Source organism: Talpa europaea (genome assembly GCF_964194135.1).
Source record: "Talpa europaea genome assembly, chromosome: 2".
NCBI classification, from domain to species: Eukaryota; Metazoa; Chordata; class Mammalia; order Eulipotyphla; family Talpidae; genus Talpa; species Talpa europaea.
In genome coordinates this window covers 114,487,677-114,513,975 of record NC_140068.1, presented here as the reverse complement: position 1 = coordinate 114,513,975, position 26,299 = coordinate 114,487,677, and the positions used below count along the sequence as shown (strand labels likewise).

The 26,299-nt window shown below is 34.0% G+C and overlaps 1 protein-coding gene across 1 annotated transcript in view; it reads left to right on the top strand.

The window, feature by feature from the left end:
* Positions 1–26,299, top strand: part of HIVEP1 (HIVEP zinc finger 1) — a gene marked incomplete at its 3' end in the record, with an annotated part of 137,531 nt that overhangs the window by 72,951 nt on the left and 38,281 nt on the right. The window contains exon 2 of the mRNA XM_084227754.1: positions 4,417–4,470. Coding sequence (XP_084083880.1) covers positions 4,417–4,470 — 54 coding nt within the window. The remainder of the gene's footprint in view (positions 1–4,416; positions 4,471–26,299) is intronic.

Sequence of the window (26,299 nt, the reverse complement as noted above, 5' to 3'; positions counted from 1 at the left end):
GGTTTCCAATTGGAGATGTTGAAAGGATGCACCTAAAGAAAGGGTGGGTGGGAGGGGTTGTAGTGCCAGCAACCAGGTGCAGGGTGGGCAGGCTGGGGTATGTGGGGGCAGGAGGCTGGTAGATCTCCCACCCCTAGGCACATCTTCACTCTTTCTCTTTGGCCTCGTTCAGGTGTCCTCTCCTGTTCTCTTACTCTCATAGCTGTTCTCTGCTACCACAGCTTTCCTATGTGACACCATCCTTACAGGCTCAGCCTCCAGGCTCAGGTGTGCCAACTCACGCATGCCCGCATCATACTCCAGGTGTCCACCATCAGGCATGTATGCCCCTAGACCATGCTCCTCCTGCATAAGCACAATCAAGGCCGCAGGTGATGGCCCCAGAGGCCAGTGGCATAAAAGCCTGACCAGTCTTCATTTACCCTACAGGAGTGTTCCGGGAAGAGTTAGGGATCTGAAGGAGCCTGCACTTCGGTGTCACTGAAGCTGAAAAGAAAGGGAGGGTAGGAGTGGGGGAAGGAGGTAGTGGGATTCCCAGGAACCTTATTAGCCAGGCTTTATATTTACCATTATATTGGTATTAAAATGACTGTTTAAAGGATATAATAATCTGTGAGCCCTTCCAGGAGAGCTGTTCAGTTTTTCTAGCTCCGTTCCTTCCTCTCATGCCTGATACGGGATAGACATTCAGTACAACAAAAACACAGCTTTTGTTGAGCTTAATTCTGATGAATTTAACGGGTTGGACCCTGACACTGTAATGTGCTGGATCCAAGGCCCTTAAGGAGTGGTGTTGAGGCATCTGAGATGGTGAGGCTATCTCTCACCCTTCACCAGAAAATCAAAATGCTCAGAAAGCAAGAGCTTACTGTGAACTCTTATTTCAAGATTGTGCTAAAAATTGTTTTTAATTATTCAGTCATCTTCCCAGAACCTTAAGAGACAGATTGTTTCTTAAGGACTTAGGATTTGTTTTCTCAGAGGTTTCAGCTTTAGTAAGTAAGGAGATTTTTCCTTTATTTATGGCTGATGAAAAGAAAATATTTTTCTATTTTCTGGGTACATTTTAAAAATTAAGGCATTATACAAGATTGTTCATAGCCTTTTTTATTAACAGGCAGTTACTGTGTTTTATCAGAGAAGAAAAACTGAAAAGATGTACATTTTTTGTGTATTATTTTTGTTGCGGTAGCATTGGTTTATAGTGCTATACATGATTTTATTTAAAACCTTTTAGTATCCCTCTTCCTAGCCTATTGTTCCTTTTAACCAGGGCCTCTCTGGATCTTGAGGGAATATTATAGCTCCATCAACTCTTCTTACTCAAAACTGAATTAATTAGAATTCCATCTTAATTTAAATACAGGGAGAATTCATTACAGTAAGAATGATGATATTTATTAACATGTGTGATTGATCATCATTTTGCATATGTCTATTTTTATTTTTAAGCACCAGCAACAGAGAAACTTTTTGAATGTGGCATTCTTTGTGAAATTTTAACTTCAGATGACTGACATTGGGGGAGAGCACGAAGGATGATGTCTCACAATCTGAGATCTCATACTGTCTTCTTCTCCCATCCCCCAGTCAAGGATTATACTAAGAAATATTATTGCTGGGAAGTGTTACCTTTGGCAAAAGCATGGTGAAAAAAATGTGGTGAGATCTTGTTTCAGTGCATTTCCAGCTTCAGGTTTACAGTCCAGCAATGGATTGTGAAATGAGCCAAGTTGGGGAAAGTGGCATTTTTCATTTTTAATTGGAAAGGATAGAAAGTAGTGTGTGGGTGAGTTTGTTTCTGAATTGTGTTTACACATACTAGAATATAAAGATATGCTTCTTTCTCTCTGTCATGATGAACACAATCATAAATAGTGCTTTAAATTTCAGCAAATTGTCTAAATCAATTAACTGCCTATAATACTGACCATATTCTCTGTAATTTTAGCCTCTTAGAAGATCATTTTACCAGGACAATCATAAAACATAGGTTAAATATAAACAGGACTTTTCAATGAAAATTGATTGTAGCAAAATTTTAATAATGGTTGTTACAAGCTCTCTTGTGTGTTTGCCCATTGAACTGGAGTTCTGGGTAAAAGCGTCTAAGTAGACGTGTATATTCAAGGTAGATATCCTTAGTCTACTGATCTGCATGCTGTATTATCAAGAATAAAAGGCAGCTAACTTAAATTTTATAAAGGAAAGCTACTGTTTTGTGATCAGATGTAAACTGAGGTCACTTTTTTAAAAAGATTATTTATTTGTTTGTTTATACAAGAACTGGGGTACAGGCCAGAGGTGGGGGGGGTGAGAGGATTCACCAGAGACAGCGTGGGGAGCAGTGGGTGAGACAGGAGGGGTCTGCTACGCCATGTGGTTCACCTCCCTGGCCAGGGATCAAACTCGTGCTTCAGTAGCTGCAGATTGCTTCATAGTTCTGACGCTACTGTTACGCCACCAGGGAGGCCCCGAACTGAGGTCACTTTTATAATAATTGTTAAGTTATATCGTCAACAGAGAGGGACCAAACCTCAATAAACTAAATACCAGCTATTTTTAACATAGTTGTTGAATCATAAGCTTTTATTGCTTTGAGCCACAGTTGATTGTATTATTAAAGATTTGTTTTTATTTAGTATTGCCATATTACACTTGCATAAACTCTTAAATATACTCACTAATATCAGAAACACACAAAATATGTATGTATTATTTATGGTTCTTAAATTTGAACAAACTGCTGGCAAAGAAATAATGATGCTTTTGCTTTTTTGTTTTTCAAGGAGTATGTATTTAAATTTGTGACGTTTATTTACAGTTTGTATGTCTACAATATACTTAGTCTGTTTTACTTTTTAAAAAATAATAATTACATGTATGAGTTTATTATTTTTCTCTTTGAAGTAAAACCGCTACTGAATGCAGATCTTTCTGCATATAATTTAGATTTTTTTTTCAGGACTGTTTTCAATCACTTAGTGAGAAATAATAAAAGTTTGTAAATAAGAAAATTTATATTATTGCCAAAGGTTATCTCTACTTCCAACTCTTACTCTGGATCTGATAATTAGCAGGAAGCAAAAAGGACACTGCTGTGGGGAGCGCATTTATCAGGATGAAAATTTAGTTATTGACCATTGCTATATAATGTCTAATATTTTAAACTAGCTTGCTTCCTTTATTCTGCTTCTCCCACTGTCTTGATTTGTTGGGCAGGTTGGGTCATCAGGCAGGTACACCAGAGTTTCGAGGACTCATGGTGTGGGGATCTGTGTCTTTTAATTTGGGGGGAAGGATGCCATTTTGGAGAGAAAAATCTTCCATGAGTAGAAGAATGTTTAATGGCAGAGACCATCTGTGGACTAGTGGTATATGCTAGAAAGCATAAATACCAAAAGTACCAGTATTTTGAAAGCATGTACATTATGCTCCTCTGGAATATCTTAAGTAAATATTATATGTATATATTTCATATATACATATATTACATGTTATGTAATTATTGGTCAGTTTAGTATAAAAATAGTAACAAGAATTTTGCAATTTTTGTCATAGCATTTAGATTGCTATATTAAACTTGCTGTCACAGTTATGAAATATGTATATGTTTATAAAATTTCAGTTTATGTTGCCAAAGGAAACCGTGTTTATATGCAAAATCCAAGTGTATCCCATATATCAGATTGAAGATCTGCAGGTCCTGGGACAAGTCTTGCCTCCCCCTGCTTCCATCTGTTTCTGAGGCAGTACTCCCAACTTGGTTTATTTTTGCTTCTGGGTTATACCTTATTTTTCAAAACTGCTTTTACAACAGTTCTGTAATTATTCATTTTATACATTATCTCTTCAATGCAGTATTCTACATGCATACCATGAAGATAACTATCCTGCTATCAAGAGCTGGCAAAAGTGATGAGCAGCAATCTACTTAGCTCATTTGCTTTGTTTTCCCATTCTTTCCATGTTTGGCTTAGGTTAGATCTTTTGTGAACTTTGCTTAGACTTGTTTCTGTGCTTACAAGAATTTATTATATATCTCTAATAAAATCCCTACTGTGAACTTATATGTCTTCATGAAGAAATTATTATTTGTAGATATTTTATTAGGTAGCTAAACATTTTTTTTTTATTTTATAGATAGCCCAGTATTTAAAGGGTACTAATTACTTGCTTTGTGGAAACATTAATTAATTTCAGTTGGTACTTGTGTCTAAGACATGATAAAAATTGTACATATAATTTTAAAAGGAAGTATATAATTTTTACAGTTTACACATCTGTTTCATGAGTAATTCATTCATTCAACAAATACTTATTACCATGTATTAGGTATTCTTTATAAGTATGTTTTACTGTATTCTCATTTGTCTATGATGCATTGATTTATAAAGTTTTCTTTGTTTTTCTTAGACAAAATTGAAGAAGCACAAAAAGAACTTAATGGGGCAGACGTGTCAAAAAAAGGTAAATTAAAGCCAACCCCAATACAGATGATATTCTTGGCACAAATTTCTATTCAAGTACCATATTGCAGTGTTACTAAATCAGTGTGAACATATCACAAAATTAAAAATCACTTTAAATTAATTGATATCTAAAAGTATATGGACTTTGCTTTGTGAAATGTTTTAGCTACTTAGCATATTCTTTAAATTTCCCACATACTAATATATTGCTGGAAGTGTGAAAGATTGCTTCAACTCTTTTGAAAGTCCTATTAATGAGCTGTCCTTGTTTATAAAAGTAGAAGTACAGTGGATATTGATGGATGTGTTCATGCACTACAATTTTTTTTATAATGACACAAGCTTAAGACAACTAAAACAATCTGAATGCTAGTTCATGGAGGAATACATGAATAAATTACAGTAAATTCATAGCTTGACGTACTCAATATTAAAAAAAATTGAAAGCGAGGATTTATTGCTAAATGAGAAAAGTTAAAATGTATCATGTGAAATTTTCCAGTTTTATTTCAAATGACAATAACATGATACACACATAAGTGTTTATGCACATACATTTGGTTATTTATAAGTTTGAAAGGGCTTATATACAAATGTTTACTAAAATGATGGGGAAAGGTATAGTGGAAGATGATTAACTTTTTAAATATGTCTTTGTTTCTTTCACTATCTACAATGGGTATATTTTTGTATAAAAAATTGTATACTTTTGTATAAAAGAAAAAAAATTGTATACTTTTGTATAAAAGAAATTGGTTTTCATTCAGAGAAAGCACACTGATTATTTTTCCAGTTAATATGAAAAAATACATCCAGTGTAGAACATCCTGTGGGGAGAGGAGATGGTGAAGTAGAGAGTATTGTAACACTACTATTAATGAGTAAAATTGATTAAAAGGCATAGTAAGTTCTCTTTATGGCATTTACTTTTCATGATTTATTATTCCTTTGTCTTTCTTATATTTTCTAATTGCAGTGTAATGTTTTGTTAAAGTAATTATACAAATAGGGTTCCAGTTGGAAGTCTTTATTTAAAAAAAAAGTCTTTTAAATTTAGTTAGGTTTGTAAATGTAGGTATCTTTGGGGAAAATGTTTCAGATTCTCCAGACTTTCCATTGCTTGCACATCCTGGGGAGCTTCCAATACTGTTTGGGGTTGGCCTGAATAGTTACACTGCAGTATGCATCACGTCACACCTTCTTTTTCCTTGCTATCCTTTTATCCCCTTGTTCCAATGGACAGCCAGAAAGTCCACGTTGACAGACCTAAGAGCAAGTCTATAAAGAGCAGAGAAGTCACCATAGCCATGTCACCTAGGCACTTTGACAGGTGGACTCAAAATCCCTTGCCCATATTGCTGTAGACATGAAGTATTTAAGCTACTCAGACTATAAGAGACCTTATGATTTAAACTTAATTTGTCATAGTTGGCCTTATTCACATCTAGTAACGATTTAGAACTGCTTCAAGTAGTAAATAAATGTGTGCTTGTTTCCCTTTTCCTGTTTTATTACCCTTTTGCAAAGAGTCTTAAGTGAACTAGGGCCTCCCCTTGTGGCGCAGGCGGTTGAATGCAGTGCTCTGAAGCTGTTGCAGCCTCTGCAGTGCTGGTTCGATACCCGCCTGCCTTGGAGCAACCCACATGGCACAGCAGACCTCTCCTGTCTCACCCGCTGCTCCCCTCACCAATGTATTTTGTCAGTATGCCTGTTCTGTTCCTTGCTCTGTCTCTGGTGAATCCTCTCACCCTCCCGCACATCTGGCCTGTACCCTGGTTCTTGTATAAATAAAATAAATCTTTAAAAAAAAAAAAAAAGAAAGTGAACTAAATGTCTGATAGGAAGGAGGAAATGGAACAAAGGTTCTAGAAAAAGAAATTGGATACAGTTTACAATAATCTAGTCAGCTACATTTGTCAGGCTACACTTACTAAGACTTGGAATAAATACCAAGTGAATATTGTCTGCACTTCATTGCCTAGAATTACTACTTGACTTTCAATTTTACATATACATTCTGAGCAAATTAAAAATAAAATAATTTTCCTTTAAAATATGAGGAATTATATCCATTTCTCTTGTATAGCATTGTATAAAATCTTTGAGTAATAAAAGTGTTGAGATTTTCAAATTTTTGCTTTTTTTTTGCTGTGCTTATTAACGGAAATTCACTTCTTCTTTTGAAGTGTTTACTTTTAAAATTGAGTTATTTGCTGTTTTTTATTAAGATGACTCTTCTGGGACATCGCACTGTTTCATTATTTCCAGCATGCCTTTAGGGTTTTGTTTTACCCCTGGAAGTTTGACTCTTTCTCCAGCTAACTTCTTTCCTGCAATGCTCACGGTTGTAAAGCTTTGAAGATGCTGTGACCCTTAATTAAGGTTCTTTTCTTCCCCTTCTCATCTTTTAATTATTAGGGCAAGCAACTAATTTATTTCCAGAAACATCTTGCATGATGGTAGACTCTTAAATGAAAAAATATGCTCACTGATTTAAAAGTTTGCTTTTTCTAACATTTTTTTAAATTTAAATTTTTTAATATTTTTTTTTAATTTAAATTTTTCTAACATTTTAAGGAAGTATTACTCTATTTTTTATTAGTGTCATAGAACTGGCCTTACCCACTAAACATCAATGAAATAATATTATGTTAATAAAGTTGTGTTTTTTCTCTGCTTATGAATGAAAATCAGATGACTTTTTAATCAATTTGGAGATAAATGACATAAAATGATAGTGTTTGATTAGGCTTTATGAATTGGAGCATTAATAATGCTGTGTATTTACTTACATGCTGTTCTCTCTTCCATCCCACTTTTTTCTCTGTAAAGTTATTTACTATCATCAATTTTGTGTTCATTATTTTAGTGATTTAAAAATTAATGATGCATTCTCAAACAATATATTTTTTTAATTTTGCCAGAATTCGAGCTTTAAAAATAAAATTGATATATAATTTTTTCATAGTTTTCATTCAACACTATTGTAAAGATTCATGAATGTTGTTGTATGTAGCTGATTCTCCTCATTACTGTAATAATATTTCATTGTGTGAATGGTTGATTTGTCCATTCTCTTTTTGATTGATTTAAGTTCATTTTTTATTGATGACTCTGAGATAACTCTGCCTTTTTGATGTCAAACAATGCAGCTAAATATTCTTATATATGAGACGTGTCAGTTTCATAGGTCATTTATCAGGGAGTGTGGATGTTTAAGTACAAATACAATACTAACTTGTAGTTTAAAAGTATTTATTTGAAACTGCACTCACAGAACCAAGAATTCATTTTGTGCCATCTAGTGCTTGGCATTATGAATCTTTTCCAGTTGAATGGGTATAAAATTTTTAGTTTGTTCTGCTCTTGATTGTCATTTCCCTGATTACTAATAATGTCAAAATTGTCCTCATTTGTATTCTACCTTCCTGAAATGCTTGCTCTGGTATATTTCGCACATTTAAAAAAATATTTTCTTCTAATGTATTTGGATAACAACCCTTATCCATTTCATGTTTTTAGTTTTTGAATGAATTGTTCACTTTCTTTAAAGCTCCTTTTAGTAAACAGAAGTTCTTCATTTTAATAGTATCAATATAGTTATTTTTTTCTTTCATGGTTAGTATTTTTTTGTTGCGATTTTGTTTGTCTTAAGAAATTCTTGCATACCACAGAAAAGGGTATTTCTGTATTTCCTTAAATTTTTTTCTCCACTGTAGATTAAAAGTCCTGGAGTTGCTTTTTGTTTGTTTGTTTGTTTGTTTGTTTGTTTAATTATAGCAGATTCAGAGTTCCAAATTTTCCCCCAGGTGAATAATCATTTGTCTCTGGTGGGTTTTTCCTTTTCTGTTTCTTATTAATTTTTCATATATGTCTGAATTTTTTTCTTCGCTCTTTGTTCTGATAGTTTGTATATTCATTTTATTATTTTCATGTACATTAGGGCAAATTCCTCAAGATACTCTTTTTCAGGAGTGTTTTGACTATGTCTTACTTTTTGCTCATCTATTTACATTTTAGAATCCGCTTTTAAAAAATAACTTGGAATGTTGTTTGGAATTGCATTGAATTGGGGGCCAAACTAACCAATATCACTTATAAAGGAATATGTTTGATACTTACATTTTCTTTAATGTCTTATAATTTTTCTCATATGGGTCCTCTTTATTTTTATGGGCTTATTGGAATTTTACTCTTGCTGAATTTCATTTTTAAGTTTTTTTCAGCTTGTTTCAACATACATTTTTGTATATCCAGCCATCCTTCTGAATTCATTCATTCTGAAAATCTGTCTGCAGCTCCTTTAGATTTTCTTGTAGATAGTCATATCTGGGAGTAATGAATGTTTTTTCTTTCCTTTTAAAAAATATTTTTTTACATTTTAAAAGGGCAGGTTTATTAAAGGGAAAAAGAAAAAGAGGGATGCACCTACATAGTCACAGGCAGGCAGGGAGCTCTTTCTTTCTCTTCCTTTTAAAATCATTGTTCCTTTTATTTAATTTTCTTGTTTTACCCAGTTGGCTTTAGTAAAATGTCAGCAGAAAATGGTTGTATTAACATCCTTGATGTGCTCTTCATTTTAAAGGGATATGTCTAATATCTTCCCACTACATTGTCATTTTATGTGAGGGTTGGGTCAGTTTATTGTTTAATAGCTTAAGGAAGTTAACCTATTTTTAATTTGTTGATATTTTATTAAATCACAAGTAGCTCATCTTTTTTTTTAAACAAATGCTTTTTCCTTATATAGAGAGATGATCTCATGGTCTTTAGCTCTCATTCTAATGGTTAAAACTCATTTTCATAATTTTAATAAAACCAAATTTGATGTTTAGAGTTTTTAAACATCTACTAGCTTGGATTTCTTCGGTTTTGTTGAAGAGTTTTTATATCCATGTTCAAGAAATACTGCTCTATAATTTTACTTTCTTATAATTTTCTTTTTTTGATTTTGTCTTTAGATACTACTAGCTTAATAGCATTATCTGAGGATTGTATCTTTCTGCTTCCCATGGAGGTACTTGTTTATTTTTGAAATGGCAGTTTCTTAGGCAAATCTTAGAACATCTTTTGACTTTTGAGAGGTGGTTGAGGGTAGATTTTTAAGTTTATTGTATTAAATTCAGTGTATTAAATAATTAGAACTATTCGCAATTTTCAGTTAGATTTATTAATTTATACTTTTCCTAACATCCATTTTATGTGAATATTCATTGTTTATTGACAAAAAGTCACTCATGATACTTTTTTACTGTCTTTTATTGGTGCTGGATCTGTAGTTGTTTGTCAGTTTTTCCATTGCTATTATAGCTCATTAGTACTATTTCTTTCTTTCTTGATTAGTCTTACTAGAAGTTTATCTTCTCACTCTCAAGTATACCAGCTTCTGATTTTCTTCATACTATCTTGTATCATCCTTTTCAGCTTCATTAAATGTTGTTCGTTATTGTCTTTCCCTCTTTTTCTTTCAGTTTATTCTGTAAATCAAATTTCTTAAGTTTGCAGCTCAACTTACTCAATTTTAAGTTTTTGTCTTCTGTATTGGAATGATGTAAGGCTGTTAATTTCTTTCCAAGTAGTGGTCTAGCCATATTACATATGCTATCATACTTGTTCATTTTTTAATTTCTATGCTGGTTTCTTCTTCCATCCTCTTGATAGGGTTGTTTTTCTCACATGAATGAGAATATTATCGTATGCTTTTCCTAGTGATTTCTGACTAAATGACTTTTTTTTGAAACCAGTTTGTATTTTTAAAATATTTTTCTGACTTTGAATACTGTGTATTAAAAACTTCAGGAAATGCTCCTGGATTTTATGTTAGAAATTTTGAATTCAGCGTTTCACAAAGATGAAAAGACTGACATTGAGAGATGCTAAATAGTCTTATCCCAGGAAATGCAGAAAGTGGTATGCCAGCAAGTGGCATGAGGAGGTTCAGCTCTACCTCTTGGATTCTACTGTCTTCATTGTGTATATCAGAACCTTATGAGAGCTGTGTCCTAGTGATAGCTGAACCTGTCTGGACATTAACTGTTGCTCTAAATACAATTATGATAAGTTATATCCAAAAACTTTCGATGACTGAGGAAACATAGTTATGATTCAAACAATGATAGATAAGGTGGATATTTAAAGTCAGCTAAGATAGATAAGGTATAGATAAGGTGGAGATTTAAAGTCAGCTTGCACTGGGATTTTTCATAGTATTCTCTCAAGCAGAATCACCACCGTATTACTGTTAAATTACTTTTCAGCAGCAGTGATATCATTCTAACATATATACTCTGGATAGTTTTTATTTAAATGATAATTAGCATCATTTATTTTATCACACTTGTGGAGGATAACAGGTCCCCAGCACTTAAATAATTTTTAGAGGTCAAGAAATATTGTAAGGAATCAACTGCTGAAATAACTCAGTGTGCTCCAAGGAGTCTGTTGACTGACAGGATTTTGCTAACATAGTCATGATCTATGCCCTTGAATGCCTTCCTGTTATCTGGAATAGCTTAAAGGAACCTAGGTTCCCAATAAAAATAGACTAATTCAGAAGCAAGAGTGACAGACCAATGAGAAGAAAACTTAATTGGTGAACTTAGTGTTTAAATAAGAAAGCTAGCATTCATTCACCTATATTGCCTAATGTTTTTTAAGCTCCTATTAATAAGTGTAAGTTTACAAGAAAAATACTCCCACTTTTTTACTCTTTTAAATATCATGTAACGGTATTTAAAAAAAATAAAGACTGATTTGGAATAATACTTTACGTTAATGAGTTTATGCCTTAATGCCAATGACGTTCTCTTCTTTAAGAATTATGCTAGGTATAGGACTTCCCCAGTGGCATAGCAGTTGAGCACTGGGTTGTGAAGCTGCCTGCAGCCTCTGCAAAGCCGGTTTGATCCCTGGCCGCTGGGTGAGGGTCCCACATGGTGCACAGACCTCTCCTGCCACCCTTTGCTCCCCTCAGCAGTGTACTTCATTCACTGACTGGTGAATTCTCTCACCCTCCCACACTTCTGACTATACCCAGTGCTTGTATAAATAAATAAATAAATATTTAAAATAAATTTTTAAAATAAAAAAGAATTATGCTAGTTATACATAAGAAAATACAGGAGCATGTTCTTTTTATTAGGAACCATAAATTTCCTGCTAAGTAAAACTAAAATTTAGGTGACAGAATAGAAAAGTTGGATTGATTTTATTGAATTGAAATGAATGCTATTAACACAGGTAAATGTTTTAAAGCAGTCTGGAAGAAAATATGTGCAATAAAACAAAGCTTGGTTGGTTTAGTGAAAATGTTATAAACTTAGGATATTAATTTAAAAGTGAAAACTGACATTAATAAAGCCCAAGGATAGCCCATTTTAGTAAGATGTCTAAAATATAGAGTATTTTTTAAAGGAATGCAGTTTTATTATTTTAGTATGATGGTAATGCTAACTAGAATATATCTTGGAAGGGTGTAGTTCTTGAATTTATAAATTAATGACTGGGAAATATTTAATGAGCACATTAAATGGTTAAGAAGTAATGTTTATAAATACTGCCCCCTTCATTTTAAAAGCCCTAAATAATTCCTCATTGCAAAGTTCTTAGTTCATTCTCTTATCCAATATGTTTTTATTATGAGCAGCCCTTCTTTTTAGCTTTGGAAAGTAGATAGGAAAGCAAAAGGTTAAATCCTTAAGGAAGCCACTAGCTTTCACTCAGCCCTTGCCCAAATTATCATAAAATCTGAACAGGTAGAATCAAAATTCATGAGGTTTTTTAATGTAGACTGGCAGGAGCACCTCACAAATTCTCCTGGGAAAACAGAAACAGATTTCTGTTTTTTTTAGGAAAGAAAATCATCTTCTTTTAATGTTATATTAACTGGAATTTGAAATTTAAATATTCAGGACTTGTGAAGTGTTCTCTTAGTGTAATAGGCATTGCTAATAGCTTGAAATATAGGAAGATAAATATTGTTTTTATTATGTACTAGTTAAAAGTACCACATCAATCTGTCAGTATTTTGAGATTTAAAATTATTGTATCTCAAAAGATCATTCCCGTTGCTAAATCTGCCAACTTTATGGAAGAAGATTTTCATAATAAAAAATAATATTTTGGTATGTTATTGTAAAATAAGTGGCTTTGAATATTCTATTCTTAGTTTATAATATAAATGCAAAAGAAAACTTCCTACAAAATATGAGAGGAGAAATCCTCAGTGTTTACTAACAGAGTACTTATTGATTACTATCTGCTGAGTAGATACTAACAATATTTTAATTTTATAATATTTATCTAAATGCTTGGATTCTTTTGTGCTTCCATAGCATATTCCATTGACTTCAAATGCTATTGATTGTAAGATACAATGATTTCATGCTCCATTTAGAAAGGGAAAAAGTCAGTGTCAGTTAAATCATGACACAGTGTTTCTATAATTGATTAGAAGATGCATCCTGATTTCAGGGAGATTAAAATGTTCAGAACCCATTGTCTGAGATTCTATCAAGTATGTATTTATGTCCACTGCTTCATTTTTTGACAAGAGAAATGAAGTAGTTCACATAATGAGGTGTGGATTTGAGCTGCTTTGAAGACAGCATTTCTGAGGACAGTGAAAAACAAAGGAATGGACTAATTCTGTTGGTTCACTTGAGGATTCATGGAAGAATAATAAGGAAAAAAATAAATCCAGGTTATATTCAACTTATTCTCTTCACATTTGAGTTAATTGGCCTCATGCATATGCTGTAACATTTTCTATATAAATAATGTTGCAGAGTAACTTAGCAGGCTTATAGGTATGTTGCTGTTGATTTAATTTAGGTGTTTTTCCATCTTTGCTCTGCTGTCTATATTATTGGGGTGGGCAGTGGGGTGGGGGAGGGAGGTTTGGACAAAAGAAAAAACAAAGAGGAAGCTCAAATATTTATTGCCTACATGGAGGTTTTTTTCTTTTTCCTCAGATCAGAGAAGGCAGTAGACATGTTCCATGGAACTGATAAGTATAGTTTGGGGAGGAAAGAATAGAAAATAAAAGTGAGGTGAGACAGACTAAATTTGAAGACATATAAACAACAGGAAGAAATTAAAATAAATTTTTAAAGAAATGGGGAGAAGTGCCATTTCACCAAAATATGATATTCTTTATGATTACTGTTCCATTGCTCAGAATGTATTTATCCTGCTGTGCATCATATAGCAGGACAAATACCCTGACTACCAAGCGTGGAATATAAAACCTTCTATTTGATTCAAGAAAATACTTAAAAGTAACAAATGAGATTATGTGAGTGAGGAAGGGCTGTAGGCCGACTAAAGAACATTTAAATGAGAAGAGATATTCATACATAGTCTGATGTTCTGTTATAGGGGGAAGTAGATTTGACCATACTGCTTAAGAACAGATTGTTATTGGGAGTGCAGCTCACTCCACAAGAGTACAAAGTGGAATGTTGGTCCTGTTTCTGGAGGCCCACCAGCTCCCTACAGTTAGTCACTTAGTCACTACTAAGTTAGTCACTTAGTCACAGTTTAACACACTCCTTTAAAGGCTCTGCAGGACTCAGCTTGGAAACCAGCTAAGTGGCCTGAGACCTCACCTCACTGAGCTGCTCGTGATTCCTCCAGTTTTTTGTCTGCTGTATCCTGACACCTCCTACACTCTTGGTACACACTGTAGAAACGAATCTGTGTTAAATAGATGAAGAAGGGGGTAGGTAGATTGAAAAGGATGGGTCGGGCTTTAAAATAATGTGAACTGTGGTTAAACAGATATTTTTTATTTAGCTTTCTGTGATTTGGATTACATAGCCCAAGTAAATTGTTTCATTATATTAAATTATCTGTATAATTTAATTGTAACTATAGTGATATATACAAATTGTCTATGTATGTCTAACAAAAATAAAAGCTTCATTTTCTGACTTTTAATAGAGACTGCTGATCGCTTTTTCAAATGAATAATTTCTTAAAACTTAATCAAAAACACTAAGATTAAAATTGTTCTTAATGTACTTTGTACTATAATAACATTATAGCATGATAGTTAATGAGATTGTGATATTCTGAAGAATTGAGGATTCTAGATTTCTAGATGTTTGACACTACAAACCAAGAACCTTTGTGGTAGAAATGTTTATGAAACAGATCCCATATTTTCTTGTCTTAGTAATTTAATATCATTATCCTCTAGTTGAATGTTTTTGTTTTGTTTTAGCATCATTTGTGCTGGTAAACCATAATGCAGAGGTGAGTGAAGAGAGGCAATTTATTGCATTTTTTGTTGTGAAAATGCTTTACCATGGCTGACTTAAAAGTACCAGTGAATCTGGCTTAGAAAATTACTGAATATTCAGTATTCATTGCCTTAGAGAAATCCTTATCTAAGAGAATGCACCTCTTATGTTTAAAGATCTTAGGACATAGAAAAGGCACCAGAGTTTTTGGGATCTTTCTAATGAAAGTCAAGAAATTTGAATGTCCTCAATGGAGAGAAATGGGACTGTTATTCTGTAAATTTACGGTTTGAATCAAAGGCTGAATCAACCTTCTAATAGGTGATCTTATTAACTCTAAGTTTAATAAGGTAAAATATAAAAGCACATCAGGATATTTGATTTTTATTGGTTATATTATCAGTGTCAATTATTTAGTTAGATTTTCATTCAAATTTTTATCTTTTGCTTTTCCAATTCACCTCCAATTTTCTTCAAACCAAATTTACAAGACATTAGAAACATGTTATTTTAGAACATCTCATCTCAATTGTTGTCAGTTTTCTGTTACCTTCTTTACTAACCTGGCTTTAGCATAGCCAAAGCGGACCTGTCTTGAAGTACAAGATTGTATTTTCTCTAGGGTACTTCTTAGAAGTCCTGCAGAATAGCTTATCAAAATAGTAAATAAGGTTTTTATAACAACCTTTTCTAAGCTTTAAGTATATACTTGTTCTCCTTTTCTTAGTAACCTCTTTAAAAGACATGTTATGTAAAGTGGTAATTATAACTATCATGTTGGGGTGTAACATTTATAGATATGATATGAATAGCAATAACAAGATAAAACAAGGAAAAGGGATAAAACTTTTAAGGTATAATGTTTTTGTCTTGTTGGATATACATTGGAAGTAGATTTTAATGAGTTAAATGTAGGACTAGAGTACTACAAAGGGATTAACTCAAACATAGTGACTTGATATAAGATATAGTAGAGAAGTAGATGCGGCGGAAGAAACATGATTACATGATATATAGAAAACAAAATGGCAGAAATACATCCTGTTCAGTAATAACATTACATGTGAATGGATTTAACAATTCAATCAGAAGGCAGGGCTTGTCAGTCTGGACAAAGAAGAAAGTCCAGTTATGTGCTGTCTAGTTTCAGAGACACAACTGGACTGAAACTAATGGATGGAAACACATACATACATCATGTAAACTGCAAACATAGGAATACTGAAATAGCTGGCCTACTATCAGACAAAAGAGACTTTAAAGTGAAAACGTTGCTGAAGAAAATGGGCGTTTTCTCATGATAAAAGAGTTAATCCATCAGGAAAATATAACAGTTTATAACAGCTTACAGCAGAGCCTTAAAATACGCCAAGCATAACTGACAAGTGAAGGGAGAGAGGATTCAACTGCACAGCTGGAGACATCAATGACCCACTGTCAATAATGGATGGAACACCTAGGCAAAAGGTCAGCAAGCAAATAGAAGGCTTCTGAACAGTGTAAGCCAGCTGGATCCAGTAGATACATCGACAGCAGAATACATCTTCTCCTGAGCACATGCAACATTTTGTAGAATAGGCCATAAAACAATTTATCAGTAAATTTAAGATGTCTGAAATAATTCAAAGTTTGTTCTCTGACCATAATAGAATGAAATTAGACATAAATGACGAAATAATGTACTTATCTATACTGATCTGTACCAAAAGTTCTTTTGGTCCCAGAGGAGAAGAAATTGGCAGTCAATAAGGCAAAAAGTTTAAGTGATTCAAAGGTTTTCAAAGCAAGTACATCATGACCATTGCTATGAAATTGATAACTGAAATTCTGCATTGGAATCTCTGTACATGAGAAAACTCACAAAAAATAAAGGAGATTGGAAGTGCTTTTTCTGAAACAAACATAGATTGCTATACAAATTTTTTAAAGACCATAGTTCCTGCAAAAGAACAAAATGTTCAAAGGCATCTTCTTAAGTAATCAAACAAGGAAAGGGATTATTAGAAGACAGAAATATATTGGAACAACTATATCATCTCCTTTTTTTCTGAATAAGGTAGTCAGAGGTTTTTTTTAATCACTGAAATTTAATAGAGGGGCCTCCCTGGTGGTACAGGGGTTAAAGACACAGCACTATCAAGCTATCCCCAGCCACTGCAATGTGAGTTAGATTCCCCAGCCAGGGAGCTAACCCACATGGCACAGGTGACCTCTCCTGTCTCGCCCACTGCTCCCCTCAGCACAGCAGTGGAGTTCAGTAGATTGGCCTATTTTGCTCCCCACTCTGTGTCTGGTGAATCCTCTTACCCCCACGCCTCTGGCCTACACCCCAGTTCTTGTGTGCATAAATAATCTTTAAAAAAGAAATTTGGTAGAAAGATTCACTTGCAACCCAGTTTTGTTATCTTTTCATTTGTTAAGGAGAAACTTATAAAAGATTAAATATTATGTTGGGTTTTTATGTTAATTTAGTATTCTTTATTTTAATAATATTCAATCCATTTGAAATAATTTTATTTTGTTTTTATTAACATGCTTATGCAAGTTTGGGTTACATTTTTACTCCTCCATATGTGCACATGCTTCACGGTAATTCTTATACTCTAATACAAAGGACACAATAGAATATGTTATCTTTAATAAGCTTAGTCAAACATCAAATAAAATTATCTTTTATGAGAAAAGTATTAAAACTAGTTTCACTGAAGCTAAAATACAAGTGTTAATTTAATACTAGCTATTCCGTATTAGAGGAAATAAATGCTGAAATACTGGTTTAGCCATTTTTTTTCTGGTATCACAATTGTAAACCATGATGAGGATATCAACATTAACATGTTAATAAGCCAGAATTGAAGATCCAGACACCGCATTATTCTTTTCTATGTACATTTTCTCAAATAATCCTCACAGCTTCATGATATACCATTATCTGCATTTTACAGAAAATGAAGCACAATGAGAGAACTCTTACCTAAGGTTGAATAACTAGTAAGTGGTAAATCCAGGGCTTAAGCTTCCCTGTACACATTTCACCACAGTTCATATGTGAGCAGGGATGATTTGGAGAAGAAATGAGCAGAAATGGTAACTGGGATTGAGACTAGGAGGGAGGGAGAAGAGCAAGGCTAGGTCTTAAGTAAGACCCTAGAGGCCTATTTAGGCGTTCACCTTCTTGGACCAATTTTATTTATAAACTGTTACTTTCTTGGTTACTCAAGTGCCCAACTATATTAGGGTGAGTGTAATAGTCTCTTGTCCTTTTAAATATTTTTGTTTTTACGTTATATCCTTTACATTTCTGAAAAATTATTGATTAGATTTATTATTTTCTTAATTTTCAAAGATTGGTATCATTCTTTTAAATTTTCAGTTTCATTTCTGACTAGTTTTTGTTCTTCTTTTCTCTCATCTGTATTCTTCCAGTCTTAATTATTTCTCTGAAATCATATATTGACTGCTTAGGAAATTATTTTTCATATATAGAAAAGTTATACAGTATTCACATATCTTTGATTAATTGCACAAGTATTTGATTACCTATTTTGTCTGTATATACTAGATTTTGATCTATATTATTCTAAAGGATTGTTAAGTAAGCAACTATTGGTTGAGTTCTTAACTTGCTTATTGTCCTCACTTGCAGTTGAGAATTTAATTACTTATTTACTCGTGTGAGAATAGTATGTATGCTCCTTGTGCCATGTCTAGCCCCCATTTCTGTGTGTCTCAAAAACATTTTAGAGATCAAAGTTTTATTTTAAAACATTATAAGGGTATAAGATTTGTGACTTGATTCTACTACAGTCTCTTTTTCTGTTAAAGCCTATGCATTTTTTTCTGTTTCCTGAATCATCTACATCAGAGTGCATGCTCCACTTAAATTCAGATTCCCCACTCATACTTTACATTTCTGTTTCTTTTGAATAGTTTTTAAAAATGCATTTTGTTACTTATTTGTTATGAAAATTTAATAATGTCTTTCCTTGCATTGTTCACATCTTTAAGTGATTCCTGGCCTTCTGATGAGGTTGACCTCAAATTCTGTTCCATTCTTGCTTTTCTTTTCAGGGCTTGGATTCTTGTTCACAATTGCTGCTGTGTTCTGATTGTATTTCATGAATTCCTCCATTAGGAATATTAAGGCTTTGATTTTGGTTAGTAAAACTTACCTTTCCTTTCACTGAATGGCCTAGGAACCACTCTTCGTATTCCCTTGATTTACTTACTGAGGCATGGTGGTGCTCCCAGGGGCTGCTTTTGTGTTCCTTCTGACTTCAAGCTTCTGGGCTCTTCACCATTGAAGAACTTGTTGGTTTACCTGCTTTTGACTTATATGTTATTATTATCGTGTATTTGAATTTCATATGCTTTATTATTTTTCATGCTGTTTCTACTCATTGTGATTTATTCCCATGTTAATCACTTTTTTGTTATTTCATCTTAAAATTCTAACTTCCCATCTGGGATGCTTTTTATAAAAAAAAAAAAAAAACTTGAAAATAGCCTTTAGTTTCCCATTAGTCACAGGTCTGTTATGACATATTATTTCATGTGTCATTTATTAGAAATTGTCTATTTTCATCCTTCAGAAATACTTTTTGCTGAGTATAGAAGAAAGTAGCATAGAATTCTACCAATTTTTCTTTCATTGAGTACATTGTTGCTGTTGCTATATCATTTTTGAGTCTTAATTGTTGCTTATTTGAAAATAATGTGGTTTTGGCTTTTTATAACACTGCGTGAGCTTTTGTTGAAGTAACGTTGGTTTACAAAACTGTATGTTTAGAGGTATAGGCTCACATCTCCTCAGACTTCCATTACCACAATGCACCCACCACGAAAGCATGGATACTCTTTCACCACAGTTGATGGGGCCCCTTTGTTTCCCATCCCCAGCCTCCATCTCTGGTAGGCTCAATTCTGCTATCAGATTTCTAGGACTTGTTTGATTTAATTTGGGTAGCATTTTCTTTATCAATATATATATTTTAAGTTCTTTGGCCTTGTCTCTGATTTTTGCAATTTCACATGAATAGATATAATTTCTCTTATTTGTGGTTTTATCACTCTTGAATCTGTAGATTTGTGTGTTTCATTAGTTCTCAAAAACTTTTAGACCTTGTCTCCTCAGATATTGCTTCTGTAGTTCCTCACATAAAAGCATGTAGTTCTTCTAAGAACTCCATTCATTGCATGCCTTGGGTTCTTCATTTTCACTCTTAACCCCTTTAGATTGCTCTTTATGGGTAGCAAACTCTCCCTGGGCTTAAAGGAGTACCAGATGCTGATATCACCTTTTTGAACTTTTGCCCTTTTTTCCTCATCTGAATACTGACCCATTAACTTTTCAGCACCTTCATAATGTTTCAGTGCCTTCAAGCTGATAATTATATTTTGCTAAGTCTGTTGTCCACATTAGTAGAGTGCTTTCTTTATTCTACTCTCTGCTTCAGTTCCCATCTGTAAATGTGTGTTATCAACCTTTTCCTCTATACTTCTTAGTTATTTACTTATTTTATTATATTACTTAGTTATTTTAAAAATTCCCTGTCTGGGAGTTCTAACATCTGTATCATCTCTGAGTCTGGTTTTTTTGATTACTTTCTCTCTTGACAGTAGGTTCTTCTTAGTGTGTACATGTGTGTCTTACATTTTTATTGAATTTTGGTTATTGTTTATACCAGTAGATGGTGAAGTCAGTAGTGATTGTAGTAGACATTGTTACTCAGTCAGGTCATCTGCCGAGGAGTTTGAAGCAGTCTTTTCAGGAGTTGGACTGGGTTCAGATTTTGTTGTTTCTTTATCTTCATTCTACCACACTGGCCTGTAATTCTTTTAGTGGTGGCCTGCCATTTTTTTGTGCTGATAGTGGGATGGAGGATCTGAAGGGTTTTTTTTTTTTTTTTTTTTCAGTTTAGTGCTGTATGTTCAATTTTCAGCTGCCTATACCTTTGTATGGACTGGACTTGCTCCACCTCCTTGACCTTCTCCTTGGAGTACACTGCTATTATTTCTTAACAGTGTTTGACTGGGATAAGTGAAGATCACTCTTATCCCAATGTAGTCTCAGTCTTAAGCACTTCCTGTTTTTCTTGGCCCACTCATAGTAGCAAACCTCTAATTTTGTTGGTATGGACTTTTGACCCCAAGACAGTTTCCTACCTCCTTTGGGTTAGAGCATTTTCTCTCCTACACTTCTCCAAGCTTTTGCCAATGCTCTGTGGATGATGTATCTGCTGTTTCTTTCCCAGCAGCTTAATGTAAAGTGTGAGGTTTTTGGTCCACAAGAGAGAAGCTCATAGGCAGGGCCTGTAGCTTTGTGCCTTTTTCACAAATGTGGCTGAATCCTTCTGGTATTTGGAAGGCTGTTTTCTCTACTTGTCTGCTCTGGCCATGTGTGAAGACCTGGTGGCTGCCCACCAAAAATAGCCTGGAAGTGAGTGTGAATTCCTTTGTGTCTGAGGCCCATCAAAATCAGGCCACACTTGGCCTCCTACAGTGTTAGAATTTTAGGTGATACCTTCTCACACATTTGCATGACTACTGCATCCTCTTCTTACATCTTACACCCTGTGTGGCCCTATATGTGAGCCAGTACATGTTTCTGTCCTCAGAGGTCAGGCAATTTGGTTGCCCTTCACTTTCTGATGGACTCAAAAGGAGTTCTGATTTTTGTGGTATTTCTGCATTTTTCTAATTGTTAGGAAGGATGCAACCCTCTTCAAGTTTTTACATCCTAAAGTAGATTCAGGTATTTTCATTTTTAAAATAAGGACTAGATGGACTTTATTATATATCACTTTTTTTAAAATAGTCATATGAAATTCTAATTGAGCCTTTGTGAAGTCACGAATTATACCAGTAGGTAGCCTATTATATTTCTCTCTTATTTTCTCCTACTTAGATATTTTTTTCATCCAGCCCTATTAAGTGTGGGATATGTAGGAATGAATAATAAAGACAAGTCTTACAGATCTCATATCATTATCAGAAGGTGGACAAAGATACTTACATAAATAAATAGGGCATTTTGCATTGTGATAATATTATAAGGATGGACAACACAAGGCCAACTGCTTTAGGTGTAATGGGGTAATGGACATGAATGTTTATGATCTACATTCAACATGGGTTGAATATGATCTAGTCTTGTAAAGAGTTGAGAGTAGGAGGAACTTTTCAAGAAATGACAAATACAAACCTGTGGACAGGAAGGAGATGGGCCTGATGGAGTATCACGGTGTTCACCACTGTTGACTACAGCATGGAAAGTAGGGGGAAATTGGCATGGACAGAGGTTGGAAAGGTGGAGTCAGATAAGCATGCCATCTTTTGACCAAGTTAAATGTTTAAATTACATTCTATGAGGAATGGGAGGAATGTGCATTGAATATAGCTTACAAATGCTTGCTAAGTAAAATGAGCTGTTCCTACATCCATGTGGTAGCTTCTCATTTTAACTCTAGTATAGATATCACACGTTAATTTATTTGTCTTGCATTTTCAGGCTCCTTCTCTCTGCTGATTTACTTCTTGTTTGTAAACCCCTCAACCCTATCTACCTTTCCATTCTTTTCCCCTGATATTGACATCCTGCCTTTCTGTTTACCTTCACAGAGAATGAAATTTTTCAGAAAGCATTTGCTGACCCATAGACATCATCATGCCCTTCCTTACTCCTTGCCCTTTTGCGATTTGAATTTTTATATCAGGACCAAACCACAACTGCCCTCTGAGATAAGATGTCTTTCTCAACCCAGTGACTGCCAATTCCAGTACTCTCTTGTTTAGTCTTATTTATCTGACTATAGTATTTAACATTATTGGCCACATCTTCCTTCTTGAATGTCCCCAAACCCTGACATACTGGATATCACATATTATCTTTGATATGACCCCTGTGTTTCTTTTCATTTCTACTTTATCTTAATTCTAGTGATGAATAAGCTGCTGATGTCAGGCTTCTCTTTCTACTATAATTCTTTCTGGTTTATCATTTACATACTTTTACAAAAGCAGTTCTCAGTTCTCACCATGTACTCCCAGATCTATTCCTGTAGCCTAGACTTCTCTCTAGGGAAGGAAAAGAATATCTACATACATTTAGTATTGTAATTTTCATATGCTATGTAATCTTCATAATTATTTTAAATGGATGTTTAATGTTAAGTGGCTATGCCATAATTAACCTAACCATTTCCCCATTGAAAATTTCTACTTCTCAATTTGCAGCTACAATTTATAATTCTGTACATGTATATTGAATTTTTCTACTTCTCAATTTGCAGCTACAATTTATAATTCTGTACATGTATAATAAATTTGAGAATCAGTAGGGTGGAAACTAAATTTATTTTACCTCCTTCTTACTCTAGCTCAGTCCTCCCAGGTAAAGATAACTGCAGAATCTTTAGCAAACTTTGCTCAGATTTTGTGTGTGTGTGTGTGTGTGTGTGTGTGTGCTGTGAATCAACTAACAGACTCTGAGTTCAGAGTAACATTTTAACTCTTGCATGAAAGGCTCCTCAGTGGTCTCCCTGTCTCTGATCTGTTAAATCTCCAGTTCAACATGTTGCTAACTGTTAGAAAACAGGCCTTCCCTAGTGGCGCAGGCGGTTGAGCGCCATGCTGTGAAGCTGGTCTGCAGCCTCTGCAGCGCGGGTTGGTTCAGTCTTGGCCAGCGAGAATCCCACATGGCGCTGCAGACCTCTCCTGTTGCGCGTGCCACTCCCCTCAGCAGTGTGCTTCGTCAGTCTGCCTGTTCTGTTCCCCACTCTCTCTCTGGTGAATCCTCTCACCCTCCCACACATCTGGCCTGTACCCCGGTAATTGTATAAATAAATAAATAAATCTTTAAAAGAAAGAAAAAAAAAAAAGACAAAGGAAAACAGGTAGTAGTCCTTGTGTGCCCAAGGCCCCAGAGAAATTTTAAGTATTTTACACTGACATGTTTCTGAAGAAATCTGAAAAAGAAACCTACCTTCAATCTAGGCAGAATTTTAAACATATAATTCAGTTGTAGTTTATCATACTTTTTTAACTGAAAACTCAGATCCACTCCTAAGTCAGGAAACTTGGCTTGTTTCCAATCTGTTGTTCTCTGGATGTTATTCTGGAAACCAGCCAATGGTATTCTTGGCCACTTATACGCTTCTCTAAAATATATAGGTGCCCTCATTGTTACTAGGTTGGTGGGAGTGAGCATAATAAAAAGGCATCGTCCTTAGATTGGCTTTTACCATTTGTCTCTTTGTCTCTCAGCCTCTTCTAATTTATTTTCATTTTAGTTTATTATAACAACAACTTGCCTTTAAAATTATTGAAAAATGGAAGTGCTGATGGAAAATAGCTGTTCTCCTTTCATTCTTCACCCCAGCTATATTTTTGCTTTGGGATATTCTGGTTTATAGAGCTTCCTAACAATGGTCTCTCATAACTATATACCAGAGGTTGTAGATGTATTCACAATGTTTAGTGATTGTGTTTCTTACTATAGATAAGGGGATATAGGATCTCTAGTGGATTTTAAATTATTAAAGATTAAGTTGAGTTTAGTAAAACTACCCCAGGTATCGTCTGAAGACCCAAAGGTCTGCAAGCGCATTTTTTTTATACCCCTTCCTCATCCCCCCATATACACCCTCTTCACTTCTAATAGCAGCAGCAAGAAGAAGTAGTCCTTGAATTTAGAGACTGTCCCAATAGCCAGGGTCAGCTACTCATGATGAGATGGGCTTTATCTCATGAACAAGGAGAGTGACCCTGATACAGGAGATTCACCAAAATCGTTCAAGAATAAAAATACTCTTCACTGAATGCCACACCCTGCTATTCCACACGATTTCAAGCAGTAAAAAAGTAGAACATGAAAAGACAGGATAAAACAGACTTAAAGAAAATGATGCCTCAGAAACAGAAGGGTGTTTTTTAAAGCACAGTACTTAATAAGGTCATAAAAGTATTAATGAAAGAACTCAAACATACCATCGGACAATAAAATGAGTGAAATGGGAAATAATGGAACTAAGGGAACAAAATGAGAACAAAACAACAGTCTAAAACAAACTTGAAACAGTAAGGAACTTAATGGTCTGATAAGTGAATTGTTAACATACAGGAAAATGTTTATGTAGGTAATTCTAGAGAAAAATTCATACAAAAGCAGAATGATGAAAGTAATTAAAAATTGCCATAAGTGTGGTCCAACATAATAATTGATGTATTTAGAACAGAAAATGTATTTGATCATTAGTAAAAGAAAAAGTTTCCAAAAATTTCCTTTAGATGTAATCATTGTTTCTAGAGAAAAAAATGTAAGTTGTATGTTGATCAACTCTGAATTGACTCCTAGTTATATTAATAGCCTTCAAAAATAAAGAATTTTGCAGACACACAGGCAGAAAAAAAGAAAATCACCTCCAGGAGGCGAAACTGTTAGTCAGGCTGATACCAGATTCTTTATATGAACATTATTGCTAGAAGGCAAAGGAGTACAAGGTATTTTGAAGGAAGGGATTGGTGTGTTAACACCAATGAAGTGTTAAAATTCAAATAGAGAACTAAGAGTAAACCTCTATGAACAGAATGTTAATTTATAATCTTTACAAAAGGGAGATAACTCAGTCCTCATCTAATATTAAAACATGCAATTCAGAAAATCTGTTTAAAGTGTTTGTTCAAATCCTTAATTCCAGAAGAATTTTTAAGAAATAGTGTTTCTATGAAGAAATGTGAATCAGAAATTTAATAGTTTCTTTATTTTTACTCTAACTCATTTTCTTTTAAGTACAAACTTAAATTTCACCTTTTTTTGGTTTGAAACATACATAGTGTGGTATTTATGTTTGTGTTGTCTATGTGTTGAATTTTTGCATTTTTCTTTGGAATGTAAGACATTGTTTAATTTTTTGCAAATAACTTTATGTAAAAATAAAAGCTTATGCCCAAAGTATGTTAAAAAAATAACTACCTAAACCCTGATTCTGGTTGCGTAGTTGGCCATGGCAGTTATAAAAATTACCTTTTGTATTCCTGGTCACACAGTCACTGGAGTTGGGAACCTCTGCTCTGTCTTTATATTTATTTTAGCAACCTAATGAATGGCTTTCACTTATGTTACAACCCACTTCCAAGCTTTTTGGAAATAGGTGGGGAAACTACTCTCCCTAGATGATTATCATTTTTTCACTTTTGATCACTTGCCTGGTGAAGTTCGTGAGAGACATAAAGTGCATCATTGACTTTGTTACATCCATATTGAAGAGGAAAAACTAATAGGAAAACATCACTTTATAAATGAGAAGACTGAATAATAAAAAATACTTGTTTAGAAGATGTCAACAATCATTGGTTCTTGTTTTTCTAATTTTCTTTAGCTTGAAAAACTTTAGCCAGGAGACCCTGCCCCTCTTATTTTTTCCCCTTTCTAATTAGAGTGGGTAAATGTAACTTTGGCAAATTAGCACGCATTTCCTTCTTTAGGTTAATATATAACAGCACATAAACTGACATCACAGAAAAATAGAATATTTTTATTTTATGTAAATTTTTATCTTCAGTGAATGCAAAGTAGTTATTGTT